The following is a 24,919-nucleotide window of genomic DNA, read 5'->3' as shown; positions in this document are numbered from 1 at the left end:
CTCGTTTTGAGATGGCAACTCAACATTTAGCTTTACCTATCAATTGTAAACAACTACCACACTGGAAATTTGAAGCAAGGGATAAGGAGGGAGGATGGTTAGGTGAAAGGATGGAGTATTGTTGTTAATGATGAGGACATGTCTAAGCAACAGCATTAGGAGCGATGAAAAGTATCTCACTATTCTCCAACAATAATCCAAATATAATGCAAGCTATAAGTGAAATCTGAAGGCACGAAGCATTCATCTGAATCCATTCAAACAAAAGACAATTTCTCCGAGTCCAGTCCAAAAGATTTTCCACTTACTGAATTTGTCCGTGCATCTTGAAGAGCAATTTTCCAAGCCCTGCATGAAGAATAAAACAGACATAATTTAGGTGCACTCAAGTTCCTGGTCTTTTAATTCTTAACCCATTAACACAACTAAATTCTAAATGTCTGACAAAATCCAATTAACATTTAGAACTTTTAAAATGCTTGAGATGTAGCGCAAACTTAGTCAGAAAAGTAAGGTGTTCAACAAGAAAGCAATGTTTTGCCTTTAAATGTAGGATACTAATTACTTTGAACAAGCGCAATGTCTGAGAGCAGTTCATTTGAAATCCTGGTGACAAGAAACCCAATGCATTGTCAATACATATTTTACTAGGGAGGGAACCAAGCATGGAAAGAGAAAATGTAATAGTGGGTACAAACTAATGCTGCTGCCCCACAGCTCAAAGGGACCAACTTTAATTCTAATTTTTTGTGCTGTCTATGCAAAGTTTGCATTTTCTGTGTGACAGTGTGGGTTCTTTATGGGTGTTCCAGTTTACTGTCACATTCCAAAGTTATGCTGGGAGGTTAATTGGCCACAGCAATTTACCTTCTACATTGGTGAACGGCAATAGGGGAGTTGATGGGCATGTATTGTAGACGGCATAGTGGCACAGCTGCTGGAGTGGCTGCCTCACAGCACCAGGGATCAGTTCAATCCCGACTTCGGGTGCTATCTGTGTGGAGTATGCATGCGACTGTGACTGCATAGGTTCTCTCAGAGTGCTTTGGCTTCCTCCCACATCCCAAAAATGTGCGGGTTTGTAACTTCATTGGTCTTGTAAATTGCCCTAAGCATGTCGGGAGTAGATGAGAAAGAGGGGTAACATAGAACTAGCATGAAAAGGGTGATTGATGGTTCATGTGGATGTGGTGGGCCAAAGGGTCTGTTTCCATGATGTATCTCTTAACTATAAGTGACAACTATTTGAAATAAGGATAGGGGGAAATGGGGGGGAAAAAAAAAAACTGATAATTTGCTCAGCAGCTGGCATGAAACCGATGAGTCGAACTGCCTCCTTCTGTGCCATTAAAAGGAATGAGTGTCAATTGCAGCAATACATTTTGTTTTTATATTCCATCACAAAAAACAAATCAACATTTCCACAAAAATGTTAAGACCAGAGGGAAACTTGGAAAAAAAACTTACAAGCAATCATCAGGGCTTTCAGCACAGAGATTGATAGTTCTTCCATCTCTGCACACAATCTGGAGTAAACAATTTCTCGACTTTCCTTCTGGAGGCTGGAAATCTAATTTGTGATAAAAAAAATAAGTGAAAAGAACATACAAGTCATGTAACTGGAAAGGATCTGCTTCTCTCAAAGTCACTTAGGGGCTTAGCATCTATTTATCTTTAACTGTTTGTACTATAGCTTTAAGCATAATTTCCTTTCAAATTTACACAATAAAACCCCCAGTCAACTTACCTCTGTGGCATTTTGTACAACTTTCCGGTTAGACAAGTCAGCCAAATCTTGAGCTTTTAGAAAATGCATGATATAAATAAACAGTTGGGAAGGTATTTAATAAACCTCTCAGCCTTTTATTCTAAGTGGTAAATTTAATCAAGTACTGCTTTGATTTAATGCCTTTGATAGAATGAAGGAGAATAAAGGAAAAAAACATGACAATACCTCTGCACTCATATTCAGATCGGATGTTAACACAGTCCACTTTAATATGGATTTTATCTTCTATGTCTACACGCAGCTGATCATCATAGTAAAAGAGTTGACCGCTGGACCACAAGTCAAACCAGTTGTTCTTCCATCGCTTTAAAATAGTACCTGAAACAGTTCAAAATGCAGCATTCAAAACATAAAGCTTTGTCCATCAGTACAAGGTCCACAGCTCCTTCTTTGGCCATGAAACAGGAAATAGTGCACAAAGCTATCATACACCCGAAACACAAAAACACATTCTTGATTATCCATAAAAGCCATTGCCACACCATGCTTCTCAAATATTAAGCAATTCTATTAGACACCTCTATGCCTCCACACCCATCCTATCCTGGGCGGCACGGTGGCGCAGCGGTAGAGTTGCTGCCTTACAGCGCTTGCAGAGCCGGAGACCAGGGTTTGACCCCGACTACGGGTGCTGTCGGTACGGAGTTTGTACATTCTCCCCGCGACCTGCGTGGGTTTTCTCCGAGATCTTCCGTTTTCTCCCACACTCCAAAGAGGTACAGGTTTGTAGGTTAATTGGCCTGGTGCACGTGTAAATTGTCCCTAGTGTCTGTGGGATAGTGTTGATATGCGGGGATCGCTGGTCGGCGTGGACTCGGTGGGCCGAAGTGTTTCTGCGCTGTATCTCTAAATTAAACTAATCCCTCTTTGTCCCGTCCCCTGGCACTTTCCCCTGTAGGAGATGCAACCCTTGTCCTCGCACCTCCTCCCTCAACACCACATTGGGTTTCCCTCCCATTGCTCATCTTTTGCAAACACCCCCTGATTGAAAGTTGTGCGAAAGCAAGAATGTATCCTAACATGTTCCAATTAATCCAAAAAAGAAAAACTGACACACCAGCAGAAAGGATGATGGAATAAAAATACCACATGGTAGTGCAATGTATTTGCACTCTTCTCACTCCTTGCTGGCATCCAGACTGAGCCCAAGTCTGGCAGATTGAGCCCAATCGCAACTTGGATGGAAAACCACCAGAACATACCAGATGTGATGGGCTTAATGCCCAGGAAAACAAGCTATCCAATCAGCAGATCGAGTTCAATATAGTGCATGCACTAAATAAGCAGACAGCCGGAGCAAGGACAAAGATTTCTTGGAAAAAAGAAAAACTATTGAACTGTATTAGATCAATAAATGTAAACTTCTCATTTTGATTTATTTTGCTTACAATGATTCATACCAGCAAAATCTGCTTACATTCTATCATCTAGTAAATGGTCTCTTTACAAATCTCTTATTACAAATCTTGACCTTTGCTTAAAAGTCACCAGCACGTTCCAGCACATCAGAAAGAACTTACTTTGCCGAAGCAGCCATCCACTTTTAATGTAGGCCATGTTTGTAATAATAAATGACCTGTGGAAAGAGAAAGGGATCAGAACAAACCAAAAACCCATAAGTTATATCTTGCATGTTTCAGGCATGTGAAATTACGGAGAATGCACACCTTCTTTCAACAAACATTTTGTAGGTTCAAATTGAATCAAAAGGGCAGTTGAAAAGGTTTCAAGTATTAGAAACCCCAAAATTCTGCCAGCACACAAATGAAGACCATATGGCAAGGAAAAAAGGTGTCCCATCATTTATATGCCATCGCCAACATTCAACAAAAGACTTGGATTGGTTGCATTTCTGTATTTCCTGGCAACAAAGATGCTATTTTTTGCGGTGGCGGCCGGTTCCCCTGTATTTTTATTTTTTTGAGCATGAGAAATTATATGACCCGCCAGCCGTTTTTCAAAATTTATCAATTCAAAACTGGGGTGCGGCTTCAACACAGGCGCGTCTTCATTGCTGGGAAATACAGTAATTGACCAGAACATTGAATAGAGTCAGCATTTAATTATACAATGAAAGTAGTAAATGAATGTTTTTTTCAACTAATTTAGTGGCAGAAAAAAGGATTTGGTGCTAGGGTGGCAACGGCAGAACTGCATTTATTTTGTCTTCTGGACTGAGCCGTTTTGCAAACCCTTGCCTAGTCACAAATATATTATCTCATCCAGATACTGCTGGATTAAAGTGGTACAGAGGTTGGAACTGAAAGGAAAATAACTGCCTTCTCTGATGGATTGATGTCATATAAACTTGGATGTTTTCACAATCATTTTCCCCAGCAATAAACAGAGTTTTACAAAATTAAATACCATAAACTTGTCAATTCTGAGCTGCAATTCCAGTGTCATGGGATGTCAGGACTGTCTTATGAAGAAAGACTGGATAGACTTGGTTTATACCCTCTAGAATTTAGGAGACTGAGAGGGGACTTATAGAAACTTACAAAATTCTTAAGGGGTTGGACAGGCTAGATGCAGGAAGATTGCTCCCGATGTTGGGGAAGTCCAGGACAAGGGGTCACAGCTTAAGGATAAGGGGGAAATCCTTTAAAACTGAGATGAGAAGAACTTTTTTCACACAGAGAGTGGTGAATCTCTGGAACTCTCTGCCACAGAGGGTAGTCGAGGCCAGTTCATTGGCTATATTTAAGAGGGAGATAGATGTGGCCCTTGTGGCTAAGGGGATCAGAGGGTATGGAGTGCAGGCAGGTACGGGATACTGAGTTGGATGATCAGCCATGATCATATTGAATGGCGGTGCAGGCTCGAAGGGCCGGATGGCCTACTCCTGCACCTAATTTATATGTTTCTATGTCTATGTTTCTATGTCATAATAGGTACCTCTACCCCTTCAACAAAATAGGCATCAATGCTTTTATCCATGCTGAAAAAATATCTTATTACAATGAAGCTCTGAAAAAGTGGCACTCAGGCAAATTCCCAGACAGTAAATCTCGTGGAATTTAATGCCTAAATCTCTCTACGCTGCATTAAAATGCTGCTTAAAACCTTTTTTATCACCAATCTTTCAGTGATCCCAATATTCAGCATCAAATGTCTGATTCTCTGGAGTTTCTGATGCACGGAATGGACGAGATAATTAGAAGCTGGTTCACTGAACCAGGAGGAAAAACCTATTTTTTCCAAAATTATCCGCCATTGTTATTTCTTCCCAAGCTGAGGAAAACCCTTTTAAATCTCACTCAATGTATTTAGTGGGAGGCTACTCCCTTTATAAAACCGAAAGTAGAAATACCATTTAGTTATTTTATAATTGAAATTACAACACTTGAACTCTGGACTATTTATTCAGTTGCTGCAACCAATCTTACCTTCAGCGGCACTGCAGTTCTGCCACTGGCCGTGTGCGCGACTTTGGCGCCTTTGGGGGGGGGGGGGGGGGGGATTTCCCGGGGCTGATAGTTGCTTGAAGCTGGTCCGACCTTAGCTGCTGAAGCTGATCCGACTTCCGTTTTTTTTTTTTTTTTTTTTTTTTTTAAATCGCGAGACAATTTAATAATTTGATTAAAATAAAGTCAAGCCAAGTCAAGTTTATTTGTCACATACACATACGAGATGTGCAGTGAAATGAAAGTGGCAATGCTCGCGGACTTTTGTGCAAAAGACAAACAACCAAACAAACTATAAACACAATCATAACACACATATTCTTTTACATAATAAATAATGGAAGGAAAAACGTTCAGTAGAGTTAGTCCCTGGTGAGATAGGCGTTTGCAGTCCGAATGGCCTCTGGGAAGAAACTCCTTCTCAACCTCTCCGTTCTCACCGCATGGCAACGGAGGCGTTTGCCTGACCGTAGCAGCTGGAACAGTCCGTTGCAGGGGAGGAAGGGGTCTCTCATGATATTGTTGGCTCTGGAGTTGCACCTCCTGATGTATAGTTCTTGCAGGGGGACAAGTGCAGTTCCCATAGTGCGTTCGGCTGAACGCACTACTCTCTGCAGAGCCTTCTTGTCCTTGGCAGAGCAATTCCCAAACCAGATGGTAATGTTCCCGGACAAGATGCTTTCCACCGCCGCTGTGTAGAAGCACTGGAGGATCCTCGGAGACACTCTGAATTTCCTCAATTGCCTGAGGTGGTAAAGGCGCTGCCTTGCCTTACTCACGAGTGCTGAGGCGTGTGATGCCCATGTCATATCCTCGGAGATGTGGACTCCCAGATATTCAAAACAGTTCACCCTATCCACAGGATCCCCATTTATCCTCAATGGAGTGTACGTCCTCAGGTGATGTGCCCTCCTAAAGTCCATGATCAGCTCCTTCGCCCCAATTCCATTAGCTTCCCGGCCAGTCTGGTGGGGGCTATCGTGTTGAAGGCTGAACTGTAGTCTATGAACAGCATCCTCACGTAGCCCCCCTTCTGGCTGTCCAGATGGGAGAGAGCGGTGTGCAAGACCTGGGAGACCGCATTGTCCGTGGATCTGTTCGGACGGTATTCGAACTGCAACGGATCCATGTTCCGAGGGAGGAAGGCGCAGATGTGTTTCTTCACCAGCCTCTCAAAGCATTTCATGACTACCGAGGTAAGGGCCACCGGACGGTAGTCATTCAGACAGGCTGGGGAGGCATTTTTTGGTACCGGTACAATGATGGATTTTTTGAAGCAGGCAGGGACCATGGACTTGTCCAGGGAGAGGTTGAATAATGTAGTGAGCACTGGAGCTAGCTGCGTAGCACAGGACTTGAGTACTCACCCCGAGATGCCATCAGGGCCTGCAGCTTTTCTCATGTTCACCCGTGTCAGAGCCCTCCTCACGTCGTGCTCGGACAGCGAGAATGTGTTCACATTCCTCCCTTCAGCTTCGGTAGCCAGCCCGTTGGTGGTATTGTCAATAGTCGGCAGACCTGGAGTGGTGTTGCCCCTCTCGAAACGAGCGTAAAAGGAGTTCAGGTCATCAGTTAAGGAAGTGCCGGCACTTGCGGATGAGGGAGGGGTGCTCCGGTAGTTGGTTACAATCTGTAGCCCCTGCCACAGGCTTCTGGTGTCTTGCTGCTCCATCTGTAACTCCATCTTGTCTCTGTACCTTCTCTTTGCGTCCTTCACCGCCCTTCGCAGTCGGCAGGACTCTGCCTTGTAGACGTCCATGTTTCCTGATGCCAGGCCCGAGTTGTAGGCAGCGGTGCGAGCATTCAGGGCCACACGAACAGACCTGTATACCCAGGGTTTTTGGTTCGGAAAGGTGCTTACCCTTACCCTGGGGACGATGTTGTCGGTTACTGTTGCGATGAAGTCCGTGACTGCTTCCGCGAACTCACTGACGTCACTGGAACTTGTTTCGAACATATTCCAGTCGACATCACTCAGTGCATCTTGCAGCATGGCCTCTGACTGGTCGGACTACCGCTTTACGTCCCTCGTCTCTATCGCTTCCCGAACTATCCTCTGTTTATACTCTGGCAACAGGTAAATTGCAGCGTGGTCAGATTTTCCTAGGGGAGGGAGTGAAACGGCCTTGTAGCCTTTCCTGAACGGTGTGTAGCAGTGGTCCAGAAGCAGTGTGTAGCAGTAGCAGTGTGTAGAAGGCGACTTCTAACGCCCTCAATGCCTACAACGTGACGGATCGCAAGAACGGGACAAAACAAAGGGTAAGTCGTGTATTTTACATATAAACTTGCTTCTTGGGATGGCTTTAATCTAATTTTACGTTGTGAAAATTACCAGCAGTGTTTTTCCTGCCAATATGGGGTTCAAATTCACCGCAAATGCAATGTTCAAATCGATCGCGTTCCAGAAAAACCCACTTGCAAGATGATTTAAATGCTCTTTTTTTTTGACAATCATGTCATAAGAGCATCTAAATCGTCTATATTTTGTGTTATTGTCTACCCATAATCAATATTTTTATACTAAATATCAGTTTTAGACCCATGTATTGTGTAAAAAAAATTAAAATTTTGATTATATTGGGTGAATGTTTCTAGATCAATTTAAGGGAATTAATCATCAAATTCCTTCCATCTGGCATATGAATTCATGACAGTGAGATTTCAAAATCATGTTATATTGTGAATGGGATTAGGTTGTTATTTGGATACATAGGCTATTTAAAAAAAATATATCCTTTTCTTAAGAAATGGGATCTACAGGACACTCTTAATGGGAAAGTAGTGGGCAGAAAGGCATGTCATGCGTGGTTTGAAGAGCAAAACCCTGTAGTTTACAATGCGAAAATTGAAAAGTTGAGGAAAAGCAAGTATACAGAGTTGCTTATTGGTTACAATCTGAGGAGTATGATGATGCTACTGATTATGATATGCCAATGTACCAGCTAGCATCTGATCTTCTCCATAAAGACTTGGTCTATTGCTAGAAATTGTAATTTATTTACCCATTTGTTACAGACTTACAACACATAATACAATAATATTAAAGTTCTGATCTTGAGAATATCACATTTTTTAATTTTCAAGGCAGTCTGGGTGTTTATTACTATTTCTGTCGCAACGGTCAATTTTGTAATTGACTACAATTAGGTAATTAGCTAATTATATGCTTTAATTTCAGGTCATTCAAGTAAGATGTTTTATATTTGTTTCAGAATGCTTTAACTGAAAATAGCTGAAAATTTCATTCAGTTCTCTTAATTTTTAAGAAGGTTATGGGCTTTTGACTGTCCTCGATCACAGCTTTTATGTTAAGTCAGTGCAAAAGCAATAGGGAACGATGCTAATTTCCGAGTATGAAAATTGCCATAACTTTTTTAATACTGAAGATATGAAAGTGAATTAGGTGTCAAATTAAACTTCTTTTTATATTTTATCTGATGGGATAAATTGCAGACTTGATTTTAAAAATCTCAACATTTTGTAACATTGCTACCAATATGGAGATGGATGAAACCCAGGAGTCAAAATAAAAATCACTATTATTGCTGGGAAGTTAGTAAATGATAACTGTATTAAATGTTTAATAAGCAAAATTGAAACATGGCACTATATTTCTCAGAAGGATTATGTGAAAGGCAATGTTTTTACACAATCCTAAACTTCCCCTCGTTGTACTTCCGTTCTCAACAAAACCCCCAAATCATTCATGTCTTAATCCTGAGGAAACATAGTGTGTTTGGGCTCAAAACATTATGCTCATATGCTATAAACAAGGGGGCAGATTATTATCTCAATGGGGTTATGTTAGGTATGGGGGAGGTGCAGCGAGACCTGGGTGTCCTTGTACAACAGTCACTGAAAGTTGGCATGCAGGTATAGTAGGCAGTGAAGAAAGCTAATGGAATATTGAGGATTTCAGTATAGGAGTAAAGAGGTTCTTCTGCAGATGTATAGGGCTCTGGTAAAACCACCTCTGGAGTATTGTGCAGTTTTGGTCTCCTAATTATAGGAAGGACATTCTTGTGATTGAGGCAGTGCAGCATAAGTTCACGAGATTGATCTCTGGGATGGCGGGACTGTCATATGAGGAAAGATTGAAAAGGCTAGGCTTGTATTCACTGGAGTTTAGAAGGATGAGGGGATATCTTACAGAAACATATAAAATTATAAAAGGACTGGACAGCTAGATGCAGGAAAAATGTTCCCAATATTGGGCAAGTCCAGAGCCAGGGGTCACAGTCTTAGAATAAAGGGGAGGCCATTTAAGACTGAGGTGAGAAAAAAAAATTTCACCCAGAGTTGTGAATTTGTGGAATTCCCTGCCACAGAGGGTAGTGGAGGCCAAATCACTGGATGGATTTAAGAGAGTTAGATAGAGCTCTAGGAGCTAGTGGAATCAAGGGATATGGGGAGAAGGCAGGCACAGGTTATTGATTGGGGCCGATCAGTCATGATCACAATGAATTATGCGGTGCTGGCACAAAGGGCGAGTGGCCTCCTCCTGCACCTATTTTTTATGTTTCTATGTCCCCCTTCACTGTTAACATCCACAGATATGAATATATAAATTAGCAGGGGTAAGTACACTGGCACTCAAAACATCCCCACCAGATTATAAGGTGTGCTGATCTGATTGTTAATTCTTATCTCCCCCTGGTTATCTTTCACCCCCTCTACCACTATAAAAGTAGTTTTACTACCAAAATGGGCAGATTATATTGTTTTGAGTATAGTACTAACAAGAGAACTAAGAACTGAAAGTAACAGCAAAGTTATTTTTCTGGGATCACAGATGTGACCTGCTTAGAAAAGGGATCAGTTATGAACAACCACAGGCAACTGTCCAATCCTCACATCCACTTTTCAAAAAAGAAACTGATGTCACTGAATTATTCAGATTAGGATACGCAGATTATTTTAATCACAAGAAAAAAATGTTATTTAAAGCCACAACAACAAGTTTTCCTGGAAATTAAAACCAATTACATCATCGCGTGGTGTGCTTATCTTGCACAATGAATTTCATTCTTGGCATTACATCTATTTCTTGAAATACACAAATATTTTCAGAACTACACATCAATGTGGTATCGGAGACGGAGAATGGATTCAACTTTTTTGGAAGGAGGGCGGAAATGAATCAAAAATGAAAATGGATTACATTGTTTGCTTTTAGGAATGATCCATTATCACATGATGCCATTTATAACACAATCACACTCTGAACTAAACGCCATTTAACTAATACACCCAAGATGCAAACACCGTGGGGTTATCTTATTGAAACTTAATGAAACCCTGGAACCTGACTGGTAAGGAAAATTCCGATTTTAAGTAAGGCTGACCAGAGGGCAAGAAGTGAAGAAAGTGCAAGTTAAGTGAAGAAGGTGCAAGAAGTAAGGATAGATTCTCAGCAGCAGACGCCCAGATACGATGGCTGCCTCTTCTATGTAAACATCAGCAACAGGCACATCCCGAGTTATGAAACAGCCCTCTGTCAAGCACGACCTGTGACCCACCTCCCACCACCTTGACCCACAGAGGGATGGGGATCAGGATCAGGCCTGGGCCAAGCCCGGTCACCGATGTTTCCAGCTGCAATTCTGGTACTGAATGGAACTGGGACCAGGACGCCGTGTTATCGGTTACATCCCACCCCATTCGCCGGTCACCCCTCCCCAAACACCTCACTTACCGGCTAACAGTCCACAGTCAACACCAGACACCCGAAGGAAACTGCACTGTCCACTTCATCTAATGACGCTTCGCTCCTCCAGATTCAGTCACGCCAATGTCCCAGACCCGCCTGCTCCGCTCCGCTCCTGGGGTTGTCTGGGAGTTGTAGTCTGAACAACCCAGCTCCGCTGTGCCCGCAGCGCCAACCTCACTACAAATCCCATGGGGAAGCGCGGCGACCATTCCCTGGCCTGATCAGCTGAAGCCAACACAAACAACAGCCAGCCCTTCACCAACGGTGACTTGTAGTCCTGCTGCTCCCCAAAGAGACCCATTCTTCGGCCATCCAAGATAGACATAGAAAATAGGCTCAGGAGTAGGCTATTCGGCCCTTCGAGCCAGCACGGCCATTCAATATCAAAGATCATAGATAGAGCGGCTCTATGATCTTTGTTCAATATGATCATGTGTAGGAAGGAACTGCAGTTGCTGGTTTAAACCGAAGATAGACACAAAAAGCTGGAGTAACTCAGCGGGACAGGCAGCATCTCTGGGGAGAAGGAATGGGTGACGTTTCCGGTCGAGACCCTTCTTCTGACTGGTTAGGGATATATGGTGATGTGGAGAGATAAAGGACAATGAATTAAATATATGTAAAAAAGTAATGTTGGCTGTTTGTAGCGTGAAAATGAGAAGCTAGTGCGACTTGGGTGGGGGAGGGATAAAGAGAGATAGAATGCCGGGGCTACCTGAAGTGAGAGAAATCAATACCACTGGGCTGTAACCTGCCCAAGTGAAATATGAGATGCTGTTCCTCCAATTTGTATTTAGCCTCACAAAAAAAGCTGGAGAAACTCAGCGGGTGCACCACTATGGAGCTGTAACCGAAACCCTTCTTCAGACTGATCGGGGGCGGGGGTGGGTGGGGACAAGAAAGGGAAAAGGAGAGTAGCCCGAAGGCTGTTGGGAGGAGACAGCAGGGGGGCTGAGGAAGGGGAGGAGTTTAGCCTAACAAAATTGGGAGAATTCGATGTTCGTATTTAGCCTCACCCTGACAATGGAGGAGACCTAGGACAGAAAGGTCTGTGGGAATGAGAAGGAGAATTAAAGTATCCAGCAACTGGGAGATCAGGTAGGATCAGGCAGGCTGAGCGAAGGTGTTCTGCGAAACGATCGCCCAGTCTGCATTTGGTCTCGCCGGTGTATAAGAGTTCACATCTTGTGTCTACGGATACAGTAGATGAGGTTGGAGGAGGTGCAAGTTAACCTCTGCCTAACCTGAAAGGACTGTCGGGCTCCCTGCACAGAGTTGTGGGAGGAGGTATCGTTACATGTGTTGCATCTTCTGCAGTTGCAGAGAAGGGAGCTGGGGAGAGGGTGGTTTGGGTGGGAAGAGATGAGTTAACTAGGGAGTTGCAGAGGGAACGGTCTCTGTGGAAGGCGGAAAGGGGTGGAGATGAAAAAATGGTGGGATCCTGTTGGAGGTGGTGGAAATTTCAGTGGATTATGTGTTGATCATGACTGATCATCCAAAATCAGTACCCTGTTCCTGCTTTTTTTCCCCATATCCCTTGATTAATTTTGCCCTGAAAGCTAAATCTAACTCTTGAAAACATCCGGTGAATTGGCCTCCCTGCCTTCTGTGGCAGAGAATTCCACAGATTCACAACTCTCTGGGTGAAAAAGTTTTTCCTCATCTCAGTCCTAATGGCCTACCCCTTATTCTTAAACCGTGATCCCTGTTGCTGGACTCCCCCAACATCGGGAACATTTTTCCTGCATCTAGCCGGTACAATCCTTTAAGAATTTTATATGTTTCTATAAGATCCCCTCTCATCCTTCTAAATTCCAGTGAATACAAGCCCAGTCGACCCATTCTTTCATCATGTGTCCGTCCTGCCATCCCGGGAATTAACCTGGTGAACCTACGCTGCCTTCCCTCAATAGCAATAATGTCCTTCCTCAAATTAGGAGACCAAAACTGCTCCATTTACTAGGTATGTTACAAAACTTACCTTCAGCAGCGCTGCAATTCTGCCACTGGCCGTGTGCGCGATTTTGGCGCCTTTGAGGGGGGGGGGGGGTTAAAACGCGGGTTTCTCCTACCTTTTTATAATCGCCCGAATAGTTCAGCGCTGGAGTAATTTTAAACTCAGCTTCTAAAGCCGTCAACGCCGACAACGGGGATGGATTTCACGTGCGGGACAGGTAAATGAAAGCCGTTTATTTTATGTATAAAAGTGCTCCTTAAGATGCCTTTAATTCACATTTTACGTTGCGAAAATGTGATTTTTTGTTCCCCATATGAACCGGCAGTATTTTCCTGCTGATATGGAGTTTAAATTCACCGCAACCGCAACGTTCCAATTGATCACGTTCCAAAAAAACCCACTCGTAAGATGATTTAAATGTCCATTAATTTACAGGTATTAAACATTAAATTCCTTCCATTTGGCCTATAAATCCATGACAATGAGATTTAAAAATTATGTTGTATTGTGAATTCTTGTGTGAATGTTATTTGGACACTTAGGCTATTTAAAAATGTTGATCTATTCTTAAGAATAGATGTTTAGATCTAGTAATTGAATTTTGTAATTAGCTACAATTAGGTAACTAACGAATTAAAAGCTTTAATTTCAAGTCATCTAAGTAAGATTGTTTCATATTTGTTTCAGAATGCTTCAATCTACAATAACTGAAAATTTCTTTCAGTTCTCTTAATTTTTAAGAAAGTTATGGGCTTTTGACTGTCCTCGATCACAGCTTAAGTCAATGGATAAGCAATAGGGAACAACATGCTAATTTCTGAGTATGAAAATGACCATAACCTTTTTAATACTGAAGATATGAAAGTGAATTAGGTGTCAAATTAAACTTATTTTTATGCTTTATCTGATGGGATAAATTACAGACTTGATTTTTTAAATCTCAAAATTTTGTAACATTGCTACATTTACACTAGACCCACCTTTCGGCATTGGCCCATATCCCTCTAAACCTTTCCTATCCATTGTATGTTTTATAAAATTAGCCAGGCTATGTTGTTTCTTTCTATAAAAAATATTATTTTCTATAATCGTGTGAATAATTATACAATCATATAAATTATTATATAAAAGGTTATACAATTATACTAGTCGTTGCGGGGGGGGGGGAGAGGGAGAGGGACGAGTGTCGACCAAAGGAGCGCAGGTTGGCCCCAACAGTTTGGGCGGGCTGCGGGCGTGCTTCCACTAAAGCGCTCTGGTGCTCTCGGGAAACCCGACCCGAGGAGCAAGCGTCGAAAACAGTGTCGAGGAGCAGAGCCATTGTGACGTCATCAGCTCATTAACTTTAAAAAAGATTTCAGATTTGTGAACAATTTTAATAAATAACTCAAGAAATAATTAATCCAATTTTCATGTAAGGCGATTTTTGACATCATGGCGTTAATCTCTATCGGAATATGTAAACAATTCACCGTTAGCGCGTCGTGTTTTAGACGAGATGTGAATTACAGACAAACATGCAAATAAATAAATCTACATCCAAGATCAGAGTTTTATAATTATAGATGCTTATGTAATTATTAACCTTTACATAATTAAAGGTTATGGTGACATATACAGGCAGAATGTTATCACTTGTGATAACCTGCACAACTGGAGGCCATAAATAAATGTCAGTCTTCCAGCAATACAATAAGGGATTGTTTTAAATATTTTTTACCCAGTTGTGAGTTGTGGAATGGGACCTGCAACAAATTTTACAGATGTAGTTAAGAGGAAGCAGTACACACCTAAGAGAGAGGGGTAATAGGTATAAAACCAGAAAATGCTGGAAACACTTAGCAAGTCAGGCAGCATCTGTAGAAAGAGAATCAGAGTTAATGTTTTGGAACCCTTTGTCGAATATCAGCTGTAGTTCTAGGTAAGCAAAGGTGGGAAGAAACCCAGAGAAGCATAAATACTCGCAGACACAGGTGAAATCAAATGGCCTGACTATTTTATATATTATGTGTATTTGAAAAGCAAATCGGCAAAGTAGTGAAAAACTGTTGTTTTGGTACCTATCCGATAATCTGCACAGGGAAGTCATTTTGGTGTGAACATCGACTGGTCAGTATGGGACATCTCACTAATGCTCTAAATTAGCGTTCCAATTTGTCAGAAGGATTAGATTATTCTTGGAAATGCCTGCTACGAGGATCAATCTGAGGCAAGATTCAATTTATTTCAGATGTGACAAATTGGCAGTGTTAGCAGTAAAATCCCAAGTGACTGCCGAGTGACTCATCACCTGGAATTGTTAACAAAAATCATTCAGCTAAGTCTTTTGCCAGGTTTGGGGAATCAAGAGCTGGACAGTATAGGTTTAAGATACGAGATGAAATAATTAATAGGCACCTAAAGAGGAACTTTTTCACACAGAGGGCAGTGGGTGCATGGAACGAGCTGCCAGAGGAAGTAGTTGAGGCAGGTGGAATAATAACTTCACAGACATTTGTACAGGTACATGGGTCGGAAAGCTACAGAGGGAAAAGAGCCCAAAGCAGGTAAATTGAACTATCTGAAATAGGGCATCTTGGTCAGCATAGATAGATTTGGCCAATTGGCCTGTTTCTGTGCTATATGGCTGTAAGACTCTATGATTCGATGGTTGCATGACTCCAGGACTCAATCTTTGTAAGTCTGCGTGCCAGTACTCAATTATATAGGCAAAACAAAAACATCAGATACACAAAACTGAACAGGGAAGCCAATTTCCAACTTAACACAGCGCATCCTAACTAGTGTGGGATTGTTTGCAAACCTATTATTTTCTCCTCCCTCCTTCCTACACACCCTATTCCATGTTTCTCCCTCCTCCCACATCAGCACAAGGTAAATATCAGTTGTTTACAGAACAGCTTAATGACACTCCCATCCAGGACAAACATCAATGATGATTGTTTAAATTTTGGCTGCTATTGCCAAAGACGGTGTTTGTTGGAGACAAAAAAAACTGCAGATGCTGGAATCGTGAGCAAATATCAAAGTGCTGGAGGAACTCAACAGGTCAGACATTATCTGTGGAGGGAATGGACAGAGTATCTTTCAGGTTGAAACCCTTCTTCAGATTGAGTGGATTGGGGAAAGCTGGAAAAGAGAGATGGGTATACGACAAATCCCGGCAAATGATAGGTGGATAGAGGTGAGCAGCAGGGGAATTGATTGGCAGATGGGGGTAGGATAAATGGCAAAAGGTACAGGTAAAAAGGGGACAACAGGTTGTAAGATAAGGAAAGGAGGGATAGCGAGTAGAGGAAAGCGGGGGGGGGGTTGGTAAAAGGGAAATATGGGACTCAGGAATGAGAGATGGGCATATGGAAGAGAGGAAAGGAGCAGGACGACTAGGAGGTATAGGGTCAGGTGTTACATCTCCTGAAAGCTGCATGGGAAAGTGTCTGGGGCAAGGGCAGGTTGGGTGGGGATGGATAATTGAACCAAGGAGCTGCGGAGACAGTGGTCTCTGGAAAGCCGAATGGGGTGGGTTCGTTATCCTTACTGGGGCTTTTGCTTCATGCAGAATCCATGTAGGATAATCAGCAATTTCAGGAATTGCCGATTGGATTATTACTGTATAAGATACCGGTAAGTTATTATTTTTAGAAGTGAATGTCTCAGAATTCCAGAGTTGATCATAGAGTGAATGTACTTAATATCAAGGTGATATGTGGTCAAGTGTTACAGCATTATGGACAACCTCAAGTGCCCAAGGTTCCATCCTTACTTCCATTGCTGCCTATATTGAATTTTTACTAAGGTTACCAATGTATGGTTTGTGTTCATGTGCAGTAAGACATAAACCACATCCTGGCCTGGCCTGATAGGTTTCAAGTAATGTTTGCTATTCACAATGGGACAGCTTAATTAGAAAATATAACATATCAGGTTGGCATTTAATGCACTTCTATAATTTACTGAATTCTTCACCATCAACATTGTTCAAAACGCTCTTCACCAAATGGTTTACTCAATGTTCCATGTTATCATTGTGGTTACAAGAGTGGTTCAGTAGCCGATACTGTTACTGGCCCTCTGACTCCCAAAACTTTTTCTCACTTTTTTATAAACTATAAGTTAAGAATTTTCTGAAATGTTTTTCATATTCCTGCAGCAGTGCAACTCCATAATCACTAAGAGTCTTATCATCAGTTTCAACCATGTCGTTTTCTTGATTGGTACTCATCTTAAATCTTTAGACCCTCCATCATTATATACCATAATTGCAGACTACACTATCTGGAAGAGGAAGACACACATTTCATAAGTCATCAGCTTCCAAATCTTTACCCACATATTTATAGTCTTTATCCAGCACCTGATGAGAAGAAACAATTTACCCAATCCACAACTTTACTGATTTGGAAATATATAACAATTTCTTCTTTGTTGCTGCATTAAAATTTTGGAATAAACTACCTCGGAGTGGTGGGTTGGCTCAACACATAGAATACAGCATTTAAAAATAGTAGGTAGACAAAAATGCTGGAGAAACTCAGTAGGTGAGGCAGCATCTATGGAGCGAAGGAAATATGCAACGTTTCAGGACGAAACCCTTCTTGTGGTTACAAGAGTGGTTCAGAAGCTGATACTGGCCCTCTGACTTCCAAAACCTTTTCCCGTTCTTTTATAAATCATAAGAAGAATTTTCTGAAATATTTTTCATATTCCTGCAGAAGTGCACTCCATAATCACCAAGAGTCTTATCATCATTTTAAATCATGTATAAATGTATTCTATTGGACTTGTTTCATGAAGGAATTCGACCCAAAACGTTGCCTATTCCTTCACTCCATAGATGCTGCCTCACCCACTGAGTTTCTCCAGCATTTATGTTTAACTTCAGTTTTCCAGCATCTGCAGTTTCTTCTTAAACATTTTAAAATAGTAGCTCACTACCGCCACCTTCTTAAAGGCTTTTATGGTGGTTAGTAAATGTTAGTCTTGCCAACAGTGACCGCATCCAATGATTGAATAAAGAGAAGTCACAAGTTCAAAGAACATGAATAGTCAGAGCGCAAATCATGTCTCTTGGATTAAATGTTATAAAGCAGATTGCGTCATATTAGATCACTGCATCTGAACGTGAAGTAATTCCAAATGACAGCCTGGTTACTGAAAGATTACGGCTGTTAAATCACAACTTCCATTCATACGCTTAAATCTTTCATTAATTGCCGCAGGGTTTTAACAAACAGAAAAATGCAGGAAATGTATGTAATACTGAGCTGGTTAGTCCCATTTTACATGACGACGTGTACATTCTGGAGTCTCTTCAGTGTTTGATAATGATTTATAATCTAACTAGAATAAGTGGGACACGTTGGGTCCCATCATCACACGGGAGGGCTGGTCCCCCAACGCAATATTCCACCTCTCCACCAATTCCAATATTGGTGGTCAGTGGGGGGGGGGGGCTTTCTGGAGCGCCAGTATGGATGTTGTGGGCTGAAGGGGCTGGTTTCCAGAGGGCTAGTATGGACATTGTAGGCCGAATGGATTCTTGGGCTGGCAGCTCAGTGACTCAAACCTGTTGTGCTGGCACCTCACTCACTCACGGCTGGTGGGCTAGCAGTTGACTCACGGCTATTCCTTGAAATTCCATTTCAAGCAGGGTGCAAGGCCCCCAAATTCAAGTGCAGTTTCTTGCCACTTCAAGCAGGGTGCAAGGCCACCAAATTCAAGTGCAGTTTCATACCATTTCAAGCAGGGTGCAAGGCCACTAAAGACAGCGAGTCATGACCTCTCCCTCCTCCATTTTGCAGCGACTGAGCCACAACCACACTTCTGGGTTTTACAGTCCCTCCCCCTCCCACGAGAAAGGGCGTGACCTTCATGGCGTGATTGACAGGAGAGAGAATCTCAACATTTTTTAAACACTAATACCTCGTTTATTTTTCATCGATGGGAAAAATCTTCGGCACCTGATGAGCAGAGTAGGATTCTGAGTAAGATGGCCAAAAATCACAGCCGTACATGGTAGCGTTTTTTCTAAAATCAATATAAAACGCAAACAGGAAGTGGTCAACATTAGACTTTTAATTATATAGAAGGCAAGGCAACTTTAATTAGGCAAGGCAACTTTAATTAGGCAAGGCAACTTTAATTAGGCAAGGCAACTTTAATTAGGCAACACAGCTTTAGATTTTCAAACCTTAGGCAACACAACTTTAGCATTTCCAAATCAAAGGCAACACGGCTTCAGCATTCCCAAACCGAAGGCAACACAGCTTTAGCATTTCCAAACCAAAGGCAACACAGCTTTAGCATTTCCAAACCAAAGGCAACACAGCTTTAACATTTCCAAACCAAAGGCAACACAGATTTAGTATTGCTAAACCAAAGGCAACACAGATTTAGCATTTCCAAACCAAAGGCAACACAGCTTTAGCATTTCCAAACCAAAGGAAACATATCTTTAGCATTTCCAAACCAAAGGCAATACAGCCTGGCTTGCCAATACACCCCCTCCCCCTACACAACCTCCTCCCACATCCCCCTCCCCCTCCCACACCACTCCCACACACACCCCCTCCTTCCCCCACACCCCCCCTCCCCCACGCCACCCCTCTCCCCCCCCTCCTACACCACCCCGCCCACATACACCCTCCTCCCCTCCCACCCACACCCCCTCTGCCACATGACCCCTTCCCTCCCCCCTCCCCTCCCCTCCCACCCCACATCACCTGGGAATTGCTGGGAATGAGAGAAAATGAGCTGCACCTGCGCAGTTAGGGGCTATGGGTGAGTGGCGGAATATTGCGTTGGGGAACGGGTTGCATTGGGAGACCAGGTCTCCCGTGTGACTGGGACCCAACGGGTCTCACAGTCTAGTAGTTACCTAAAATTGGTGAATTCAATGTTCATCTTGTTGGATTGTATCCTACCGAGCCCTTCCCGACCCAAAATGGCATATATCCCCAGATACTGCCTGACCCGCTGAATTACACCAACAATTTGTATCGTCTTTTTTGTCAACTGGCATCTGTTGTTCCTTCTTTCTACCATTACACTTTACCACTTTCCTCATGGATTGCTGATAAACTCTACATGTTTTCAGGGTCTGTGTTTCCACTCCTGTTCATTTGTGGACCTGCTTACATCGGGAGTGGTCAGATGTGAAATAGGAGGGTGGCGTTCATCAATTAAATCCTCTGTAATGAGATTGTTAGATATGGTTCCTCAGTCTGCGTGTGTTGGTGTGCACAAGGTAAGTCATAAAGTCCAGTGTTTCCACTAGCTGCCTTGCAGGGTCTTCACATAAACAAAGGTGTCATTTTCAGTAGCATCACCTGTGGCCCTATTCAGCTGCGAGCTCTCTTACAATTTACTTGCTCGCTGAGCTGCTATAGCATTACTTTTCTGCCTCTGGCTCTTTTTGATCAGCAATGAGTTGCCGCTGTTGTGTTTGGTCCCTCAACATCTCAAGCTGATTACGAAGGTATTTCATAGACTGGGTCATTTTATCTCTATACACTCCTGATTCAGCCGAAACCCGTAATCACACCAGAAACATGCCACACCTGGAGAAGATTTCCTGAGCTACAATGCATGCAGTTGTGCTAGCTGTACAGCCTCTTGTTGGGAAAGCCTCTGCCCACCATGAAGTTGGGAAAGTCTCTACCCACCATCATTGAACAGTAGCTTCTCTAGAGGACACATGAAACCGCATTTATGTGATCCTGCTTAGGTGATGCTGACACAATTTCTCCATGTCTCTGCCCATCCAACGCTACCACCAGGCCTGCAGGATGGTCGTACTCATGCTATGTCTTCTCTCTTGCTTCGCCCCAGGATATGGCTTCAGCTGTATTCGGCTAATACATGCTAGAGCTACTGCTACTCCACGAGTCCTGCTACATGTGGTTCCACTTCGCTCTCTCTTTCTTCACTTCTCCTTCTCTGCCCCCACTTCTCCAGATGAATTTGCTAAATTAGCATTGGTTTCTCTGCACCCCATGCTGTCCACTTAAATATAGAATAGAATAGGATAGAATAGAATGCTATTTATTGTCATTCAAACCTGGGTTTGAACAAAATTCCATTTCTACAGTTTTTTACATTACAAACACAATCCAAGACCCACACTTAACATAGTTTACATAAACATCCATCACTGTGAGTCTCCAACATCTCCTCACTGTGATGGAAGGCAAAGTCCTTTGTTCCTTCTCCCACGGTCCAGCAGTCCAACTGCAGTGTCGAGGCAAACTGGGGCTCCGATGTTAAAGCCCCCGGCGGGGGCGATGGTACGTCCTGAGGCCATTTAAGCCACGCCGGGCGATGTTAGGCCCCGGCTCCATGTCCTTAAACCCGCGATTCCAGCGGGAGAAGTCACCGTTGCGGAGCTCGGAAAAGCGCTCCCACCGGGGACCTGCGAGCTCCCAATGTTCCCGTCCACCGGGTCTGCGGCCGGTGCCTCCGAACTCCAAAAGTCGGGTCGCAGCCGCACGCCACCACAGCTCTTCCCGCTCCGAACTTGGCCAGCTCCGCGATGTCAGTTCCGCAGCCTCTGCAACTGGTTAGTCCCGCCGGAGGTCGCCGCCGGCTCCACGATGTTAGGCCCAATGACATCCGAGACCAGACAGGGAATAGTCGGGTCCCCGCACAGGGAAGAGATTAACAGTTTCCCCCACAGCCCCCCCACACCCCACACATATACCCAGCAAAAAAAATAATAAAAACTGAATCAAAGACAAAATTTAACAAGACAAAAAAAAAAAAAAAAGACCCAAAAAATATATACTATACATGAGTACAATCAAGCCATAATTCCAACAGGTAGTGCAAAGAGAAAATACCAGAATGCAGAATATGGTGTTGCGGCATTATAGCATAAGCTTGCAGAGAAAGTGTAAGCGATGAGATTGGGAAATGGGAACTAGATCCTTGGCTTATGCCATGTCTGTCAGTAATTTGACTGTAGCAGGGAAGAAGCTGTTGCTGAATCTGGTGGTATGTGCTTTCAAGCATTTGTGTCTTCAGCCTCGCAGGAAAGGAGGGGGGAATGGGCCCCCCCCCCCCCCACCACCACCACCACCAAAAAGGAGGAACGTCCTGGGTGTAAAATAATTTTTGCTGCTTTCCTGAGGCAGCATGAACTTACTATACATGGAGTTGATGGTGAGGCTAGTTTTGTGTGATAGGGAAACATGCACAATTTCTTGCGGTCATGAGTAGAACTATTGCCAAACCGAGCTGCAATGCATTCTGATGGGATGCTTTCTGCAGTACTTGGGTAGAATTGGTAAGAGTTGTTGGAGCCATGCCAAACCGATTTAGCCTTCTGAATAAGTAGAGGCATTGGTTTACTTTCTTGGTCATAGTTTCAATGCAGTTGGTCCAGGACAGATTGTTGGTGATATTTACACCTAGAAACTTGAAGCTCTTGACTGCCTACACTTTGGCACCACTGATGCTGACTGGAGCATATACCATCATGGTTCTCAATGTCAATAGCAAAGTCCTTCACAAAAAGTTGGAGTAACTCAGTGGGTCAGGAAGCAAACCTGAAGAACATGGATAGGCAACACTTCGGGTCAATACCCTTCTTCAGACTGTAGTATAAGAGACGCTGTCCGTTCAATTTGTGTTTAGCCTCACTCTGACAATGGAGGAGACTTAAGGCAGAAAGATCTGTGTAGGAATGGGATGGAGAATTAAAGTGTCCGGCAACCGGGAGATCAGGTAGGTTCAGGCGGGCTGACCAAAGGTGTTCCGCAAAACAATCGCCCAGTCTTCATTTGGTCTCACCGATGTACAAAGAGTCCACATCTTGAACAACGGATGTAGATGAGGTTGGAGGTGGTGCAGGTGAACCTCTGCCTAATCTGAAAGGACTGTTGGGGTCCCTGGACAAAGTCGAAGGAAGAGGTATAGGGACAGGTGTTGCATCTTCTGCGGTTGCAGGGGAAGGTACCTGGGGAGTGGGTGGTTTGGGTGGGAAGGAATGAGTTAACCAGGGAGTTGCGGAGGGAACGGTCTCTGCGGAAGGTGGAAAGGGGTGGAGATTGATGGGTTAACTCATCCCTGTCCTTGTAACTTAGCCTGTCCCACTGGTTTACTCCAGCATTTTGTGTCTATCTTGTGTACACCAGCATCTCAAAGGTTCAAAGGTTCTTTATCAGTCACATGCACCAATTGGTGTAGTGAAATGTGTATTGCCATTGCAGCACATAAAAAAAGAAAACAACATAACAATAATAAAGAAATTTAACATAAAAAACATCCCCCCACAATTCTCATTATGAGGGAAGGCACAAAGTCCGGTCCCCATCCCCATGTCCACCCATAGTCGGGCCTATTGAGGCCTCTGCAGTCGCCTTTACGGAGGCCCGATGTTCCAGGCCGTTCTCGCCGGATGATGGTGCTCCAGCATCGGGAGAATCCTCACAGCGGCTTGGGAAACCTGGAACGGCAGTTTCCTTACCAGAGGCCTGTGTTCCTTCCTACACATTATAATAGTACAGGTAGTAATAAACTTTCCAAAATCCCCAATTAATATTCGGAAATTGTTAACACGTTCTTCTTTGAATTACCCCATTTTAATACTGGAAGTATGTTGAGTTCTCAAAATGTTACAATCATATTCTCGGTGTACCATTATAGAGCCAACTGGGGGGGGACATGTACATTTATATGGCTGTAATTACTTTGCAACTCTGAATTGCGTTGAATGATGTGTAGTGTTTTAAATGAATAAATAGTTCTGACCTGCTACTTTACTGTTTGCATTTAAGATTTTCTGTGCACTGCTTGTGGATATCGCTTTGCCACAATGCCATATACAGAATAGTGTACTCAGCCTATGTACATGTACAACAATGACAATACTATATATGAGAAATGGCATTTGTAATCAATAACAGTACCACTGATTGCAGACTCAGATTAAACGTTGTCAGCTAAATCTTCCTGAGAGCACAAAACTCATAATGGTTTCTATTTTCAGGTGCACTTGATTTTTCTTTTAAGTATTGCAAACTGTATTATGTTTATTTATGGCACAAGAACAATCATTTCCCCCCACAGGATCAAGCTGTAAGGTATTACTTTAGATGATAACACCTAATCTGTCTGAATGAAATTTCTCTCACTCTGCTATTCTGGTTCTGTTAAAATCGCAAATGGAGGAAGATTATACCGACCCATTAATCACACACTTGCTAACCTGAGTAACTGGAATTTCTTGTTTCATCTGTACAAATATTTTAAAAGGCATAAAATATTTTAAATTTACCACGGATTGACCAGCAGATGAAGCATAGAACATAGAATAGGACAGCACAACAATAAGCCCTTAGACGCACCATGTATGTGACGACCATGATGCCAATCAAACTAATTCCATATGCTTGTATATGGTCAATCATCCCTCCATTTCCAATCTGTCCACGTGTCCATCTAAATGCTGCTTTAACACTGCAATCCTATCTGATATCACCTCCCCTGACAGCATATTCCAGCCACCCTCCCACCCATTTTTGTGAAATAAAAAACTTGTCTTTGCCCCTGCTACCTTAAACAATGACCTTGTGTTTGACTTTTCCACCCTGAGATAAAGATTCGGAATGTCACCTTATCTATGCATCTCATAATGCTATATACTTCTTTTGGGTCGCCCTTCAGCTTTTGACCTTCCAGAGAAGGCAATCCAAGATTGTCCAACCTCTTCTTCAGGCTAATACTAATAAAATTCAGGCGACATACTGGCAAATCTTTTCTTCCTCATCAAATACTCCAAATCTTTCCCATAATGAGGCAAGCAGAACTGTACACAATACTCCATGTATCATAACCAAAGGAGCAAAGAGGTCCTTCTGCAGTTGTACAGAGCCATAGTGAGATCACACCTGGAGTATTGTGTGCAGTTTTTGTCCTCTAATTTGAGGAAGGACATTCTTGCTATTGAGGGAGTGCAGCGTAGGTTTGCAAGGTTAATTCCTGGGATGGCAGGACTGTCATATGCTGAGAGAATGGAGCAGCTGGGCTTGTACACTCTGGAGTTTAGAAGGATCTCA

The 24,919-nt window shown here is 42.9% G+C and overlaps 1 protein-coding gene across 1 annotated transcript in view; it reads right to left on the bottom strand.

Moving 5' to 3' along the window:
- The window catches only part of plekhb2 (pleckstrin homology domain containing, family B (evectins) member 2), a 32,484-nt gene extending 21,447 nt beyond the window's left edge, over positions 1-11,037 (bottom strand). Inside the window, exons 1-5 of the mRNA XM_055646156.1 lie at positions 10,892-11,037; positions 3,310-3,365; positions 1,955-2,107; positions 1,468-1,570; positions 309-348 (exon numbers count right to left, since the gene is read on the bottom strand). Coding sequence (XP_055502131.1) covers positions 309-348; positions 1,468-1,570; positions 1,955-2,107; positions 3,310-3,346 — 333 coding nt within the window. The 5' untranslated portion in view covers positions 3,347-3,365; positions 10,892-11,037. The remainder of the gene's footprint in view (positions 1-308; positions 349-1,467; positions 1,571-1,954; positions 2,108-3,309; positions 3,366-10,891) is intronic.
- Positions 11,038-24,919: the final 13,882 nt, after the last annotated feature.

Source organism: Leucoraja erinacea, chromosome 14 (assembly GCF_028641065.1).
Source record: "Leucoraja erinacea ecotype New England chromosome 14, Leri_hhj_1, whole genome shotgun sequence".
Lineage (NCBI taxonomy): Eukaryota > Metazoa > Chordata > Chondrichthyes > Rajiformes > Rajidae > Leucoraja > Leucoraja erinaceus.
The sequence above is the reverse complement of the archived record's forward strand: the minus strand, read 5'-3'. Positions and strand labels throughout refer to the sequence as shown.